The following is a 16,861-nucleotide window of genomic DNA, read 5'->3' as shown; positions in this document are numbered from 1 at the left end:
AAAAATCTCTCCTAATTAAGAAAAGGATAGCATTCGTCAAAGTGAAGCAGAGCATATAGGACCAGAGTCATTACTGCAAAATTAGGAGAGGAAAGGGAACTACGTGAAAGGATTATCTTTTTTCCTGTAAACACAGAACTTAATTACATTGAGTCTTTGCTTGCTTGTAAAAGTAGAATCACAGTTAAGCTGGTGATGCAGTGAAAGCAGTATACTCCATCTCTTCAATTAATTTGCAATGCCAGCATACAGACTGAATTACACAGGTGTTTTTTAACTAATCTTCACAGAGAAGTCTCCTGAGCTGGCAGGATATCACTTACCATCTTCCACTTTCCAGTAGCACCTTGTGAGATCCAGCTGGTCTGGCTGCTGGATCTCACAAGCTGCTGGCTGCTGGTTGTGGGCCTTACCAAGCAAAGAGAGGCAACGATTGTTTCACAGAAGTTACTGGAATAAGGTACTTTGCTCCTAAATCTTCTAGAAAAGCAAATTAATAAAAACTGCCTTAGATTGGTCAAGAAATGACATTAGTCTAGTACTTTTATAGAATTAGTGCTACTTAAAATGAACCAAAGGCATTTGGCCCAGTGTGATACATCTTCCAAAGTAACACTAAGAGCAGGCAAGTCTCCATTGTTCCTGATATTACAGGACTGCCCAGGACCTGCTGCCAAAACTTGGTAGTAAATTTTGTGGAAAACTCAGGGAAATTATGTCTTTGACAAGCAGGAAAGATGCAGCACATGGCAGGAAAGAACTGGATCCTCATTTCTAAATGGGAGATGAATCCAAGTAATTTGTGTTCCCTGTGCAATGCAGGACATCTGACAAAACAGGAAGTGAACTGAATGGCCCATAACTTGGATAAAAGTCTGTCACTCCTTGGAGAAACACTCCAAGGCAGTGCTTTCAAAACATCTAGCTTTTTTGTTTTTCAAAACACAGCCCCTGTGTGTCCATCAGCTCCAACTCAAACAGGTGCAAGTGTTGTAACAGTACTGAGCAGTATCTGCTGTTCCTCAGCTGTAAATTAAACTCTTGCCCTGAATAGTCTGCCACCTTGGTAGTTTCCTTGAGGGTGATTACTGCCTAGCAGAAAAGATTAAAATCAAACTAGACAATAAGAAACCAAATCCTCAATCCAGAAAGGTCATGAAGATGATGTTTGTTTTAACCACACCAAAAACTGGAAAAGGAACTGCACAAATATTCAAGCCAATAAAAAAGAAGTATTTTAACATACTGAACATGATTAAGATGGTTAAAGGATTGTAGCACCTGTTAATGAATCTGAGAGACCTGGAATTGGAGAAGGCTTGGGGAAGGATCAGTGTGGGGGCAGAGTAAAGAGAATGGAGACAGATTTGTCTTGGCAGTATCTAGAATCAGGACAAGAGACAGTGAGCATACCCTCAAGCACACAAAATTCTCCTTAAACATAAGAAAAAGCTTTTTTTACTGTGAGAATGGTTGAACACTGGTACAGCTTGTCCAGAGGGTTATGGAGTCTCCACCCTTGGTGATCTCTAAAACCTGACTGGACATGCTTTCAGGCAATCTGTTCAAGCTGACTCTGGTGAGAGTGAAGCAGTTAGACTAGATGATCTCCCAAGGTTCCTCCCAACCTTTAATGTTTTTTGGGATCCAGGGTCTTTTCTCAAAAGATAAAGATTTTCTCAAAAAGAAAAACAAAAGAAAAAAAAAAACCCACAACAACAAAAGAAACCAGTGCTTCAGCAACATGATGAAATTAAAGAGAACCCAATCCTGCTCCAGTGTTCCTCAGAAGAAAAGACTGCAAGAGGGATGCTCAGGTGCCCTTTTGAAGTTATTTGGGTTTTCAGCAGCTGCTGGAGACCTTTGCTCTCCCTGTTTTCCTGGCATGTTCCAGATCCCTTGGCTGCTCCTGCTGCACCTGTGTCCTCTATGAAAGCAGCCCCCTTGGGCTGTGATGTATTTAATGGGAGCCACATGGCCAAAGCTGCTTGGCACTGAACACACCAACCTGATTCTTTTTTCTCCTTTTGAATATATGCATCTTAAAAGAGCTCAAACATGGAGAGGAAGTGACTTCTGAGGTTCTTCAAGGTCATCAGGCAAGGAAGTCAGTGTTTTCTGGCTATTAGGTAGTAAAACAAAGGCAGGAAATTAATTGTGATTTCACTCCTCCCCTTCCATTGATTTGCTGGCTTCCAGCTGCACACATCGCTTTGCTCCTTCTCTGAGTTTTAAGATTTGATTAAGAGAACCATTGGTATGATTTGATGATATGGCCCGTTCTCACAGCTCTGGGGAATCAATGGGATGGTTGAGGTGACTGAGAGCCCTCAAAGTCAAAGGGCTGCTCAGGGGAGAAAATGAAAGATGGAGCCTTGCAAGCTCTGCTTCCCCCAAGCAAGGTAATAAAGTCTCCAGGGTTACTTGTAAGGTTTGTGTGGGGAAAACTCCTCCAAGCCTGGAAAATCCAGGGCTGGAGCCAGGCCAGGCAGTGGTGTTGTGGCACAGCTTGTGAAGGCAGCATGGGGACGCTGTGTGTGCCAGCGCAAGGGACAGGGAGGTGGTGAGAAAGCGCTGTGCTGCAGGCTGGGGTGGCTGTGGCCAGATTTCTTCGACACTTGAGGACTTTGCAGCCTCTGCAGGTCCCAGGGTTACTGAGCACACAGAGGTGACAAAAGGCAGATGAATGGCAATGTGGGCCAGATGCTCCCAGTGCAGACACAGGGAGGGACTGAACAGGCCGGGGTTCCTCTCCACAGCCATGGTATCTTTGCAGATGAGCAACAAATCAAAGCTGCAGCCAAGGAAGTGGTAATTGACGGATGGGAAGTGGTTGATTTGGCTTTTTCTTGTCAGCTGTTTGATTTCCCACCAAACTTCTTCAGTGACCAAAAGCTAGAGTCGATCAAGCTTTGAGGCACCAGGTGGCCAGCAGATCTCCATATCCCTGAGGTGTTGTTCTGGCTAGTGGTAGTGCAAGATTAATGTTTTCATATCATATGAAATTTGATTTGGCGTGTATTTTGTTTTGTGAAACCAGTAAACAGCAACTTCAATCTTAAAGCTGGGCAATGCTGTCTTTTTTTGATTAATTCTAATCCTCTCCCTGGTGTGCTGGGCTTTCATGTGGGTTGGATCAGGTCTCACAAGTGCTGTTCATCCTGACAGCTCTTTGTGAAGTTCAAACTAAAGCACACATGTATTGTTTCATTCTAAAATTGTTTATCCGAGATGCCTTCGCTGTGGCACTTCAGCATCTCCTTTCTAATTAGGCATTTGCTTTTCAGGTTTGTTCAAAAGCCACCTTGCCCAGTCTGCTGGGTCATTGTTAAACAAGAAAATGCTCACTGTTCTTTTAAAATTCTTTGCTCTAGCTCTCCCTTCTCTATCACTCATGGCTCTTGAAAAGCTTTGCAGTGCCTTTGTCCTTGGTGGATTCCTTGGACTCAAATTTGGAAGAAGAGATGGAGAGGTGAGGAACAGAGAATGGAGTGGTATAAGCTCTGGGCTATCCTTAGCTACAGCTTCTCTTAATCTAGAGATTAAGCATCTCTATTACAGTGAATTCAAAACAGTCTTTTGTCTGGATGTTCTTAAGGGCTCCCGTGTTACTTCCTGCTACAGACAGGACAGTTGTATTTTTCTGTACCTCAGACTGTGCCTTAAGTTTTGCAATTGTTTGCATAGGCAATTTGGGATGGGACTGGAAATTAATTGGGTTTGGGGAGCTTTTTTGTTAGTTTGGGGTGTTTTGTTTATTCCTTAATTTGCTTGGTGATGGGAAATTCTCTACCTTATGGCACAGTCAAAATCTCTTGTCATGGTCAGAGGAAACCATGGCAGTGCCTTCATCTGTTCTGCACCCTCCTGAGTGTTTTTCTCCCTGAATATCCTCTCCAGAACTTGTTGGACAGTGCTGGTGTGAAGCAGTGGCTTCTTCTAAGTAACCTTCAGCGTTAGCAGTGAGTCTCTTCCTGGAATTCCTAAGTTGCGTGGCCTCAGCTATCTCATGAGCTTTGTAATGATAACTGTGGATGTCCAAATCTACCTCATAAGTGGAGTTGAGGGTTCTGCTGCTGAGCTTCAACTTTGCTGCTTCATCCTTCCTGATTTAGGCAAGACCTTTTTGAGAAATGGGGGGAAACTGAGGCAGCAAGTCTTCTCAAAGTTTTGAGAAGCTGACTTGTCCTGACTTTGGTCTGCCACTGTAAAACAAAGCTCAGTTTCCTGGCAGTTTGTTTATTTATTTCAAATTCATAATACCAGCACACACAGGGCATAACACATGACTTCTCTGCAACAGCAACTCTTATGCAAGATATTTATTTTAGGCTTCTGTTAAACACGTGAATAAACCAGCAAAAGAAAGAAATTACAATTACAACAATAATGAGGTAAATCTTGGAGAGAAAATTGTCTTGAGAGCACCACTTAAGTGAAACTGTCACTTGTGACAACTGTGTACATTCACAGACACAGCAGGATGCAATCGATTAATGGCTCCTTTGGCTCAATGGGAGGCGGAGATGCAGCTGTCCCTGATTTTTAGCCTTCTTGCACACCAATGCTTTCCACTGGAGAGTGGTAAACAGGAATATTCTGACCATCCCGCAGTTTCAAGGTGACATCCTGAAGGCACCAGCTGACACAAACCAAAGAAGATTTTTAACTTGTAGCAATCACTTTTAACATGGTCAAGTCAGTGTAGAAACAGCTGATTCAGAGAAACAAATAATTCCACACATTCAGTACTTTTAAAAATTCAAGTGTTTTAAAACATGGTTTGTGAGTGCCAGCTTCTGAAAGCTGTTCTCCCTAATATTGTGGCATAGTCCAGATTTAAAGGTCTGGTATGCACGTTCCTATTTGCTGCAATTCAAATAAAAACCTGCCAGCTCTTCCTAGGACATTCCTTCCCTGACCCGGTGCCTTTTTTCCTCTCCATCCTGCGGGTGCATTCCTTGCTCCACTCCTCTCCAGCCTTGGAGCCAGACAGTGTTGCTAAGGAATTATTCTGGCTTGGAAGAGTTTGAACACTGTGTGATCGCTCAATGTGACTGCTGAAAACCTGACAGGGTACGACAGTGGTTACTCTAAGAAGGAAAATTGCATTTGTTGGAGACTGAGGGGGAGCCTGTTCCTTCCTCTAAGCTCTGCTCCAAACCCACTTCTGAGAAACTGCTCATGCTGCTTTTCCAGCTGGAAAGGACTATTATTTTGGGGTACTAAAATAGGATTTTTTCAAAGCTCCTGGCACTGGCCCAGCTCTGCTATTGCTGGAGTCAGTGTTGAGTACATACAATTAGGTAATTAGGCTGCTGCACCTCTGTGCAATGGATTTGCAGCAGGGCTCTGCTCAGCAGCCCTCTGCTCCCACCCCCAACCCAGGCTGAGCAACCAGGCTTGGGGGTGACCTGCTCGTTCCCCACAGTGTGGCCTGGGGGCTCAGCCCTTCTCTTGGTCACTTCAGGGCAGGCAAGAGGAATTTTGCAGTGCCTTGGCTGCCCTTGCCTCTGGGCACCCTCCCCATCCCTGTACTGCCTGCCTCTGGGTGAATGCTACTTCCTCCTGGACCAAACGAGCTCACAGACTCCAAATTTTCTTTTTCAGTTGTCTTCTCTTTTATGAAATAAATAAAACACTATGGACAGTCTGCACACTAAGAGTCAGATGCATTTCAGTGGCTTTTGTGCCTCAGCTACTCTTGCACAGAGCACTCAACTCCTGCTGCCATTTAGCTCTTTGTGTATCAGTGTGAGAGCTGCCCTGGAAAAGCACTCATGAACTGCAGCATCCCACCAGGATAGCCTGCTTACCTGCTCCTTACTCCTAGCAATTCTGCTGTTAGTTCCTCAGTGGGATGCTAGGGCACCAAGTCCTGTCTCAGCCCCATGTGAAGCTGTGCACAGGACCCTGCACGTGGGTGGATTTGGTGGAGTCTGACAGATTTATCTGCCACAAATACTTTTACAGGCAATGCCTTTTTTTTTTTCCTTAGATTTGCAGAAATGTAAAAAGAGCTCATTTTAAAACAAAACTCCAAGAGATGTGTATGTACTGCTGTAGTTTAACATTTTTCAATTCTTCAATTATCTTCACAGTAACTGTGAACAAGGATTAACAGGGGATTGTCTATGAGGAGGGGCTAAAGAGAAGTGAGGCGATCAGAGGTCAGGCACCAGGGAAGTGAGGTGTGCAAGAAATGGGGCTGGGGACCCTTGGGGTTATCCCTGTTTATTAGGGAGGAGGCCAGGTCCAGTACTGAGTTTCTCAAGTCCCAGCCTAGTGCCTTTCTCTTCCTTCCCATACTTACTCAGAAGAGAAATCCAGTAAGTCATGCTCATCTAATTATGAATAGAAAACATCACCATATGGCTGGTGGCAGCTGAGTAAAGGTTTTGTAGCTTTCAGTTTCTAAACAGAGCTAACAGAAGTACCTAACAAGAGATTTGCATCTAGTAAAATTTATGAGCTCATGTAGTAATTCTTTGCTCAGTTCCAGAAATCAGTTTACTGTTGACAAAGGAGGTTTTCAGGCTTCAGTACTATGAAAATGTACTGAAGTACTATACTACTTCTAGATGATGTAGTATCAGAGTATCCTTCTGCTATAATGCATCTGTTCCAGCACTTTTTTTTAACCATAAGGACCGCACTTCTGGGATAGCTCAGAAAAACAAATGCTGTTTTTAGCTCACCTCGCATAGCTGCAATATAATGTGTGATTCCCTTACTGCAATCTCTAATAGCAGACCAGAGTTAGGACTGCTGTTCAACAGCCTCTGCACCTCTGTGGGGAGGTGGGGTGGGAGGGGACCATGCTTTACCTTGGCTCACAGTATTTGGATATGTACTGAGCTACAGTTTGCAGAACACACTTAACACAAAGGAATGGCTCATGTTCCTCTTCTATTCACATTCAGAGAGATAGATTCACAATATTTCTCAACTAACTTACATTTTTGTCCTAATGAAAATAATAACCTTTGATAAGACCTTCAGACAGGAGTTTCTGCTCAATCTGTGTGCATGACCTCAGCACCACAGATGACTAAAGCAAACATCCTGCTCTACTGTTTTCTCCTAGCACTTCTTTCCCATTTCTCCTGCCACCCCCCAGGTACACACCACCGATGGGAGTGGTCCATCTCTGCGTTAATGTAGAGGTAGCCCGCTGATTTTGTTCCAGAGACTGGTAACTTTATCTGCAAATGTAAAAGCACATTAGAGATTCAGCAAAGCTTATTATGAAACAGACATTTACTCCTTCCAGTCAAAGAGCTCACACCTTTTTAACTTTTAACACTGTAATTTTTTTTTTACTGTATTTCAGAATTGGACTGATCTTTTCTAACAGCTAACACATGTGTGGCTACATAAGTGTGTCTGCTCTGCCATGCATTAATCTCTCTCTGCAGAAAGAATGCACCGTGTTACAGCTGCAACCCCCAGGGAAAACCACTGGCTCCCTGAAATATTTATCAGCAAACACCTTTCCTTACCAGAATGCATGGTCATCCAGAGGTGACCTGAACTGTCAGAGCTTCCCATTACCATTACAAGCCTGTAGGTTGAGATCCTCTTCATGTCAGTCCCTGAACACACACTGAGGCAATGAGAGGGTCAGTGATTCTTTTTTTTTCAGTGTCACAAATTTTATCATTTATCTGTTTAACAAACAAAGCTGGACCTGCAGCAGCAACCATGGCCGATTGCACTGGGTCTAATGTCTGAATTAAAGAAATGATTGAGGTGTAGCATTTGCTGGTGGTGATGCAATCACAAAGAAAATGCCAGGTGTTTGCCAACCCAGGAGCTGGGAATGTTGTGAAGTCAGTAAATCGACCTGTGGTATAATGATGAATTAACCAGTTTATTTCATGAGAACATGAATACTTAGGAGCATGAAAAAGCAGAGAAGAAAGTTGGTGATTTGTGTCTTGGGTGAGGTCAGTGGAAGGCAGGGTTTGACTTCATACTGAGTCACCCAAGCGACCAGCATTCTTAAACAGTGAAATAGGAAAACACCCGTGGGAAAGGTTATCTTCTTTTCAGTCAGTATATGAGATTGTGTGGGGTTTTGCACAACTTTTTTCGCTTAGATATGTTCCCTGGTGGAATCTATGAAACATGGGAAATGTTTTGGTCCAGGGTATCATGTAAATGCAGCCTGGCTGAAGTGAAATGGAAGAGTAATTTTATGTGAGCTGGTTAAAGGTTGGGGGTTTTTTAATCTTACCCTGATAGCTACATTCCTTCATTGTGCCATCTGATCCATTCCCTAATGCCCTTGCTTGGTCCCTGGCATTCGTAACTACTCACCAGTAAAAACAAAATTATTCCAATGTGATGAGTTACCCTAGTGAAGGACCTGGAGAGGTTGCTGGGGGCACTCGGTGTTAGCAAAACAAGGGAAGGGCAGCCAGTTGTGGATTAAGGGCTAAAAACACCAATGGAAAGTACTCTTGAGGCATCAATGCCAAGTGGAAATAGACTTTTGTGTTTGCAAGGTTTGCCTGGCCCAGCCCTCAGCTGATACAAGGCAGCCTTGTGCAATACTTCAGCAGCCAGCACAGCATTCTCCAGTCACTGAGTAACCCTCATGCTCAGTCTCAGGTTGGGCAGCTGTTCTCAATGACACAAGCTTACAGGTGCTCTTAAAAACCACACCATTTATGCTGCACCACAGCATAGCTGGTAAGGGGCTGTAAAACTGCTCTCAATAAAGCCCTACAACTAGCATGGGACATATCTGGGGGGTAAAGGAAGGCAGGTGCTATTTTAAAGCTGGATATGATACATCTTTGAAAATGATTTTGTGGCTTACAGTGTGAGGGGGGGAACTGATTGTCTTGAGAGGTTCCTTGGCATTGTGTGATGGGCCCATTCAGCACAACATGGAGATGCTGCTCTTGCTGTTTCTGTGCTAGTAGATTTATGCTCTGGAAATCCATTCCTCTTCCAGATCAACTGGTATTCCATCCTGCTGCCTTCCAGTGCCCCCAGGTGACTCATGAGCCGCTGAAAATCCCCTGGCTGATCTCTTGTCACCTGACATCTCGGGAAGCCACCCTGTGACACCGCCCGCCCGGAGTTACCCGCGCTCTTTCCGTGTCCACGCGATTGCTCCCATCTGTCAGGTGGATGTTGTGAATCTTAAGAGGGGGGGCACCCAGGGCTGCCAGGGCATCAGGATTGCTCTTCAGTTGCTCCAAAGCTTGCTGGTAATACTGGGTCCTGGCAAAACTTTCTAGATGAGAGAAACATGGTAGTGAGGAGACTATTCACTTAAAATCAAAACAAGCTTAAAAAAAAGAAAAAGACATTTTCTTCAGACTACCACACCCTCCCTGAAATACACTCCAAAACTATTAATTAGGAGAAATTTAGCTAAAGGAGGAAATACATCTTTACATCAGAGAAGAAAATGTTATTCAGCTCATTTAAGTGAAGAGGGCTCTGAACATAGGCTGTTCCATTCTGACCTACAGCTCAGTTTATGGCTCTGTCTCCCCATTTTTCATGCAGTTGTAGGTTATCTAAAAGGAAGGGGAAAAAAGGGGCAAGGATGAATATCTGAAATGTTCTGATAAAAATTCTATTTTTATTTTTTTTTCTATTTGAGGTACACAAAATACTTTAAGAATGGAGAATATCTTGCAGACATTGAGAGGGGAACAGCTGCTGCTGTAGAACTCTAGCTGTGGTCTTGGTACAGCTTTCCAAGCGGCAGCCATGAAGCTGCAACTCTGCTGACAGATGCCTTAGAAGGGAGGCACTCAGAAGTACCACTTAACTTACTGGTGAAGCAGCCACACCAGCACTGCACATGGAGGACAGTTGTTGCTCTGTATGGCTGTGAAATGCTGTACCATGGTTGCAAATGGACAGGCCACAGATGAGGAGCTGGAGACTTCCCGACCCTCTTTATGGAGACGGAGATTTGCTTATTAACAGTTCTAAGGTTGTCTTCCTGGGGTTTCTAGATCAGCTTAACTTCATTCTTTAGACATCAAGAAGGGCAGAGTTAAGCTAAGAGCTTGTAGTTGTTAAATCCTACTCTGGCAACTCTGTCTTCACCTTTCAAAGGGTTTAAAACAAGGTGTAAGGTTTGTTTCTTGGTCTCTTGCCTGTCAGTATTAATCTTGGAGCATGAGGCAGAAAGGTGCTTCCCCCTCTCCCTAATTAGAGGCATCCCCTGTGAGTAGGCAGCATCCAGTTGGCATAGAAACAGCTTTGCTAGGCTGTCACCTGCGTTGGTCCTCCTGTGTCCTCCAGCACATGCTAAGGAGCTCCAGCCAAAGGGGTTGCTGCATGCCTACCCTTTAGTACCTATAAATCATGGCAAACAGCCACTCAGACCATGTGAAAAGTATGTGGTGTTCACCCTGCAGGTTGGAGGAGAAATGGATTCTAATTTCCTGGTGCTCCTACTCAGCTGTTCCTTGTTAGCACCTCATGCATTAGACAAATGCCCAACTAATCCATTTGTCCCCACATCTTTTGGTAGGGGAATTGAAAGCATGCTGGAGTTGGCTGAGCAGACTGCTTCCACAAGAAGGGTGTGGAGGTGATGAGAGTAAGTAGAAATAGGATTACCTGAGTATTTGTACAAGCTTGCACAGAGACCACGTGCATGCAAACTTTCCTTCAGCCTGAAGGAAGGGAAGGGAAAGAATCCTTTCTCACTGCTCCCACCCCTATGGGGGCCACTTGCTCCTCAGTAGTCCATGTATGGGCCAGTTCTGTGCACTGGGAAGAAGGCACTGGGATAGCCCCAGGCATGAGCCAAGGGAGGAAGGCTCTAAGTGTGGCTCCTGTGTCTGTTTAGAGGATAGAGAGGGACACACCTGGCTGCAGAAAATGTCCTTTCAGCAGCCTGGCTGAGTTATCAGGCAGCTGCTCAGTGGCCACTGAAATTACAAGAGGGCCAGAAGTAGCCACTGCCATGTGCCCCTTGACTGCACAGCCAAGGCACATGGGGAACCAGCCCTCAGGCTTGCTGTGTAGCACAGGGGGTGACTAACAGTGCTGAAGCTGAAAATTAAAAAATGCTAATGTCCTTGTTAAAGCCAGATTCAATATTTTAAAGCATAAGGATCATATTTCTGTCATGTACTCCAGAGCTTGTGGGCATGAGCTGCCTAAAATTAAAGCCTGCTTTCCAGCCCTGATTTGTTATTAATACGTGTAAAATGAAGGGGAGGTTTCAGAACTTATCTGAGGGCTTGAGAAACAGGCTTGGCTACCCTTTTTTTCTGGCAGCATCCTCTGGTATCAGGGTAGGTGAAAAGCAATACCATTTGATAGCACCAACAAGGGAGAGGCACAGGGCCAAGAGGCCTGTGGCACCCCCTGAGAGAGAGGCAAAGCTTACTTCTGCTCTGATGCTAACTATCTAAAAGCAGTTTTTATAAAAATAAACATGTATAATTTGGACTAAAAATGTGGATTCTTGGCCAAAGACACATAGCAATTAGAGATAAACGACTAGATATAAACAGCAACATCACCTGTCTAGCTTTTCTCTTTGTCCTGGTCTTTTCAGTGCTGACTACTCCTATCTGTACTATATTGAGGAGAAACTCATGATTTCTTAGCACTTCACAGGTGTGTTGTGTTTAAGAGCCAGCACCACACAGAGATTTACAGATAAAACTGCTAGACTTTAACACCTTCTACAGACGGTCCTCTTTTACTGCCCAGTTACAAAATCTCAGTTAAGAAATGAAACCTGCATTACTCCAGGTGAAGCTTTCAATTCACCATCACCCTCAGGAAACCCCAAAAAACAGACTTTATTCTGACCACAACAGCCTGCTCCCTATGTAATATGCGCCTCTGGAAATGCACACAGCAGCTCTTGGGAGAGCAAAAGCCCTTAGGATGAAAAAAGTGGAGCCCACAGAGGCAGAACCCAGAAGCTCTTCCCTTAATTTCATCTGCTTCTCACAACTTGCATGCTGCTGTTTTCCCCACTACACAAAAGCCAGTGAAAGGGGCAGAGGAGAAATAAGGTTGCTAACAACGCCAAGACTTGCTTTGCATAAGATTGTACATCACGATGCATCCCCCGCCGCTGAACAGTCCCATGAAAACAGCCATTTGCTGCAGTTTTCTCAGAGAAGCTGGCATTTTTCCTCCCTGAAAAGAAAAAGAGAAGACAGTCGTTGTAAAAGAAGAAAGCCAAAGGGTTACTTCCCCCCTCCTCCTCTTTCCTGAAAGCCCTTTCCAACCAGGCCTGAATGAAAGCGCAGTGCACAGGCCCCGAGCTTGCTGGGGCCCCACCATGCACCCAGACGGAAGAGTGGTGAGAACAGAGCAAACCGAGAACCCAGCTGGGTCGAATGTGTTTATTCAACTCCTTTTAGTGATGCCACCACTTCGCTAATTGCCGAGAAGAAAATGACCTCCCTGGCGTGGCCGGGGGCCAGTGTCGTGGCACTGTGGCGGGGGCTCCCGGTGCCCGCGTGTTTGCTCGCACACTGCGAGCATTCAGGCTCCGGGCACCGCATTTCTCTCTCGAGTAAACTCCTCTCAAGTAAACACGCTCGCGGCAGGGATGCATTTGGCCTTGAGTGGCAAGGGACAGAGCCAAGCCAGCACTGTGCCAGCAAAGATAATGGAGCCAGGGTGTGTGTATTCTGTTGTGTCAATGTTCTTCCCAAGCTGTGGATAAACAGGAAGTCTCTTCCAAGCTTTTTCTTCTTTCCTGTAACCCCCCCCCCCCCCCCCCCCGCGCAAACTTGCCCTTTTAATGAGTCACAATTTTGACATTTGAATGCATGACCCAGCAGAATAAGAAACACTTCCATAGTTTGTGCAAGAGGGGGACTGAAGAACTGAGCTAATGCTCCTGCCCACAGCAGGTTAGTAGGAGTCAAGCTGAGCTGTCACTGGGGGCGTAGCACTTTGCTTCAGGCTGTGGCAGGATAGGACTTGAACAAGCGTCTGAGTATTGGCTTCTGCTCTCGATTCACTTGGAGCTGGAATGGGAGGGAGGAATGGTCCTGACAGCAATTAAAAAAATAGGAAAAAGCTTTTCTTTTTCAATGGGCACACAGGAATATGAATAACTGGAGGAGCTGTATGGGACTTCTAATCCCAAATGCTTCACACCCCAATACTTGTCACACGACACTGTGGCTGAAGTGCTACGCTCCATGAGAGCTGATTAATAAACCAAGACCCAAAGCAAAATGTAACAAGAAATGTGACCTGGGCAAGACTGTTTGAGCCCTGTTGTGGAAACCACCTCTAGCATCCCTCAGGTATGTGTTAGTCAGGTATTGTTCAGCTGACAATCACAGTTCAGCAAGGGTGGAGAGAGAGGAGTCAGAACTTCTTCCCGTGGTGGCCAGGTCAGGATGACATGGGCAGCCTCCCTCTGCTCACCACTCTTCTGACATGTCCTCATGCTGACACTTGCATGCTCTAAACTGAGCGAAACTCAGACTGCCCACAGAAATGGTCACAGCCTGTCTGAGTTCAAGAGTAGTATGGACAATGCTCTTGGGCGCCTGGTGTGATTTTTGGGGTGTTCTGTGAAGGGACAGGAATTGGACTCCATGATCATTGTGGGTCCCTTTTAACTCAGCATATTCTATGATTCTACAAAACTGTGAATGCAGTTCAGGTATAAATTTCATCTCCTGCCCTGCCGGCGTTAGCACTCAGTTGTAATGCATGCTATCCCTAGGCTGAATGCTTTCCTTATTAACTAGTTTCCTTGATTTTTAAGAACCCTTAGTATTTAAGTTTACTATTTAAATAATTTCAGATTTGTGGCTGGCTAGTAGTGATAGTAACTCAGAGAGGCATGTGGATGTAATGCCTATTTTATGCCCCAAAATGCCTAAACTGTGCCATTAGTATTGTCAGCTATCATCTCTCTCACTCCTGATCTGTTTCTCTGATGAGTTTTTTCTTCTTGCTTCCCCTGGGGAACTTGAATGGCATGAGAAGTTACAGCAGAGGAAATGTGCAAGTGTGGTTTTACAGAGAAACAGTGGTAGTCATTTCACAAGGAGAGTGAGAACTTCCTGCTCGCCTGCTTGTGCTTGCAACTTTCTTTAAATCCCCACAAAATCTGATTAATAACCAAGTTTCTTATAAGATTCATCTGGCCAGGAGGAGGCTCTGACACCAACACCACATAACAGGGATGGGGAAAAAAACCCCATGGTAAATCTGGAGGGAGGATCAGATATAACAGTTTGTGACCTGAGGCATTTGTTTTTGCCCCTTTCAAAGTTGTGGCCAGGCAAAATTTGCTTTCTGTGATTAAATTCAGGGTAATTGAATGCAAATGTCTGGGGGTGGGGGGTGCTGCTGGCAGTGTGCTGAGTAAGGGTGGGACGACAGGGAGCTCTTGCACCAGCAAGGTTTTGACTGAGGCTCGGGGGACCTGCCTGGTAAACAGCGGAAATTAGAGGTTCTGCAAACTTGCTGTCAGTGGGTTTGAGGTTTGTTAGGTCTCACGGTCTGCTCGCACCCAGACAAGGGAGATGCATGGAAAGTAAGAAAAGCTTATTGCTGATCAGTCACATGCTCACACACACTCTCATCACCACCTCCGCTCCAGTGCTGCAGTGTAGAGACAGTGCCATCTGGCAAGGGAGCTTGGCAGCTGAGCAGTGGTGATCCCATTAAGCACTGCTGCCCCATGCTGCACGCCTGGCTGCTCCTAAGGTGCTGCCCCTGCCCACAGCCGTCTTCTGTTGCTGCTCCTGCTGAGGCAGAGATGTGGAGAGCTGAGGTGCACCCAAGCTGTGCACCAAGGTCTCCATTGCTCATTTTCAGTCACAGCTGGAAGCCCATGGACTGTACCTGTCTAGTTTTTGATGCTCTTGTCCCACTTGTTTCTCAGCTGTTTTCCCAAGCCAGTCCTATGACAGCACACTGTGGGAAAAGGTTCAGAGCTACACATTTTAACAAGCCTCTCAAGACTGCAAACCCTCTCACCGATCCCACAATTCCTTGCCAGCCTCCAAAACCAAGGACAGAATTGACTTTGGAGCCCAGAGCATCCCCCACAGAGGGGCTGCTGCTTCCCTTCCCTGCCATCCTGGTCCCTTGTGGAATGGATGCTTGAATACTGCAGCCTTGAGCATCCTTTGGCACACAGCTGCCAATGACTTCTGAATGGTGACAGCTTGCAGAAGACCAAAATGTATTAAGGATCTGTTGTCTGCAAGGACTTGTCAGTTGGATTTCTGTCCTGTGGCCAACTGTGTTTGCTGTTCTGTTGGCTGCTCTGCTGAAGTGCCATGGGAGTGGCTCACTAAGGAAGGGAAGCAGAGTCATGCCCAAGGTGTGCCTCCTGTCCTGAGCCTTTGTGAACATGACATACACCTTGCAAACTGCAGAGGCTCTCACAGGGAAGGACCAAACCCCTCCACTTCACTTGCCACAAAGGGATCAACTCTAAGTATTTGGGAGAATTTTATAGATACAACATGCCTCCTAAGGAGGAAGTCCATGCTGCTATCTGTGGTGATCTCCCCTGAGAACCTTTATATCTCTAAAAGAGTATGCAAGTCAATTGGTGGAAAAACAGACTTTTCAACAGCCAGTAATGAAAAAAGCACAAATTTCCAAGCTGTTCTGCAAAGACATCTTTTCCTCCATGTTATTTGCAGAGGTAAAAAAGATTAAGTGGAGATTAGCACACACAAAAACACTGAACCCACAGTTACCAAGAAGAGACCTTAAATCATTGTAAGTAGTTTTCTCAAAACATAACTGTTAAAGAGCAGAATACCCTAATAATAGTGATGTTCACTTTGTGCCTTAAAAATAGCAGGATTTGGAGGACAAGGCTTGACTTTGAAGCTAAGTGGGACACAGGCTGTTAACAAGATTTAAGAAACTTCCAGGGTCACATGTGAAATGGTGAGTTACTGCAACAGTAAAGGCTGTTTTAAATTAGACTTTGTTTTCTCCACAGAGGATCTTCTAAAAATAGGCTGGCTTAAGACCATCTCCCTTATTTTGGCAAATTTGAGTTTTCTATTTGGTGTCTGAAATTTGTGTGGCAGAGATTGCTGTTGGGCACCTCCACCTAAGGCAGGTATTGGAGAAGAAGGGTATTTTCACCAACCATAAACATTATTTTCCCTGGAACTGAGCAAGGGAGCTGGGGCTGTAGGTTCTCTGGGGAAGGCATTTCCTCCTCCTTCTCCTTGTCCTTGTCTTCCTCCTGGTGCTATGAAACTCCACCAGCATCTCTAGCCTCTGGGTGCTACTACGGGCCAAACAGCAAACAATAATACTGCGCTGAAACAAGAGAGAAGCAACTTGATCAATGCAAACTCGGTGTGATCACTGCTGCCTGTCTCAATCTGGGCCACTGCCTACCCACCTGGCAGTGCCAGAAGAGAATATAGTGCCAGGCCACCAACACAAGCAACTGGGAGCCTTTAAACCACCTTGAACAACTGCAGTCCTGAGGTGTTGGACTGACACACTAAATAGGTGCATCAAAAGACTACTATTAAATTAAATTAAAATTTATCAAGAGACCTGAACACAAATCTGAGCATCTAACTTCAAGGCTGGAATTGCTGCTGACCCTTCCACAATGGAACTCTCCCTGGGCTGGTGGCTTTTTAATTGGCCTTGGGCACAGCTTTTCAGCAAACCACCCAGGAAGTCACAGGAGATGAGGGGAATGTCACGCAAACCACACACGAGCACGCACTTGTATTTCACATTCTTGCTTTCTTGCCCTTCCATTGATCTTCTAAGATGCATAAGGCAGGCATCTGGGTGTAAGCCAATTTCTATACTAATAAGATGCTAGGACAACATTTTAGACACATCTTTTTGACACTCACTGTCTACAACATCCCTTCATCAT

The 16,861-nt window shown here is 45.2% G+C and overlaps 1 protein-coding gene across 1 annotated transcript in view; it reads right to left on the bottom strand.

The window, feature by feature from the left end:
- Positions 1-4,290: 4,290 nt before the first annotated feature.
- COA1 (cytochrome c oxidase assembly factor 1) overlaps positions 4,291-16,861 on the bottom strand; it is a 53,717-nt gene continuing 41,146 nt past the window's right edge. The window contains exons 3-6 of the mRNA XM_066572335.1: positions 12,042-12,144; positions 9,099-9,250; positions 7,129-7,205; positions 4,291-4,642 (exon numbers count right to left, since the gene is read on the bottom strand). Coding sequence (XP_066428432.1) covers positions 4,546-4,642; positions 7,129-7,205; positions 9,099-9,250; positions 12,042-12,135 — 420 coding nt within the window. The 5' untranslated portion in view covers positions 12,136-12,144 and the 3' untranslated portion in view covers positions 4,291-4,545. The remainder of the gene's footprint in view (positions 4,643-7,128; positions 7,206-9,098; positions 9,251-12,041; positions 12,145-16,861) is intronic.

This window comes from Molothrus aeneus, chromosome 1 (assembly GCF_037042795.1).
Source record: "Molothrus aeneus isolate 106 chromosome 1, BPBGC_Maene_1.0, whole genome shotgun sequence".
In the NCBI taxonomy this organism is placed as follows: Eukaryota; Metazoa; Chordata; class Aves; order Passeriformes; family Icteridae; genus Molothrus; species Molothrus aeneus.
Note: the sequence above shows the minus strand (reverse complement) of the source record. Positions and strands in the feature narration are given on the sequence as shown.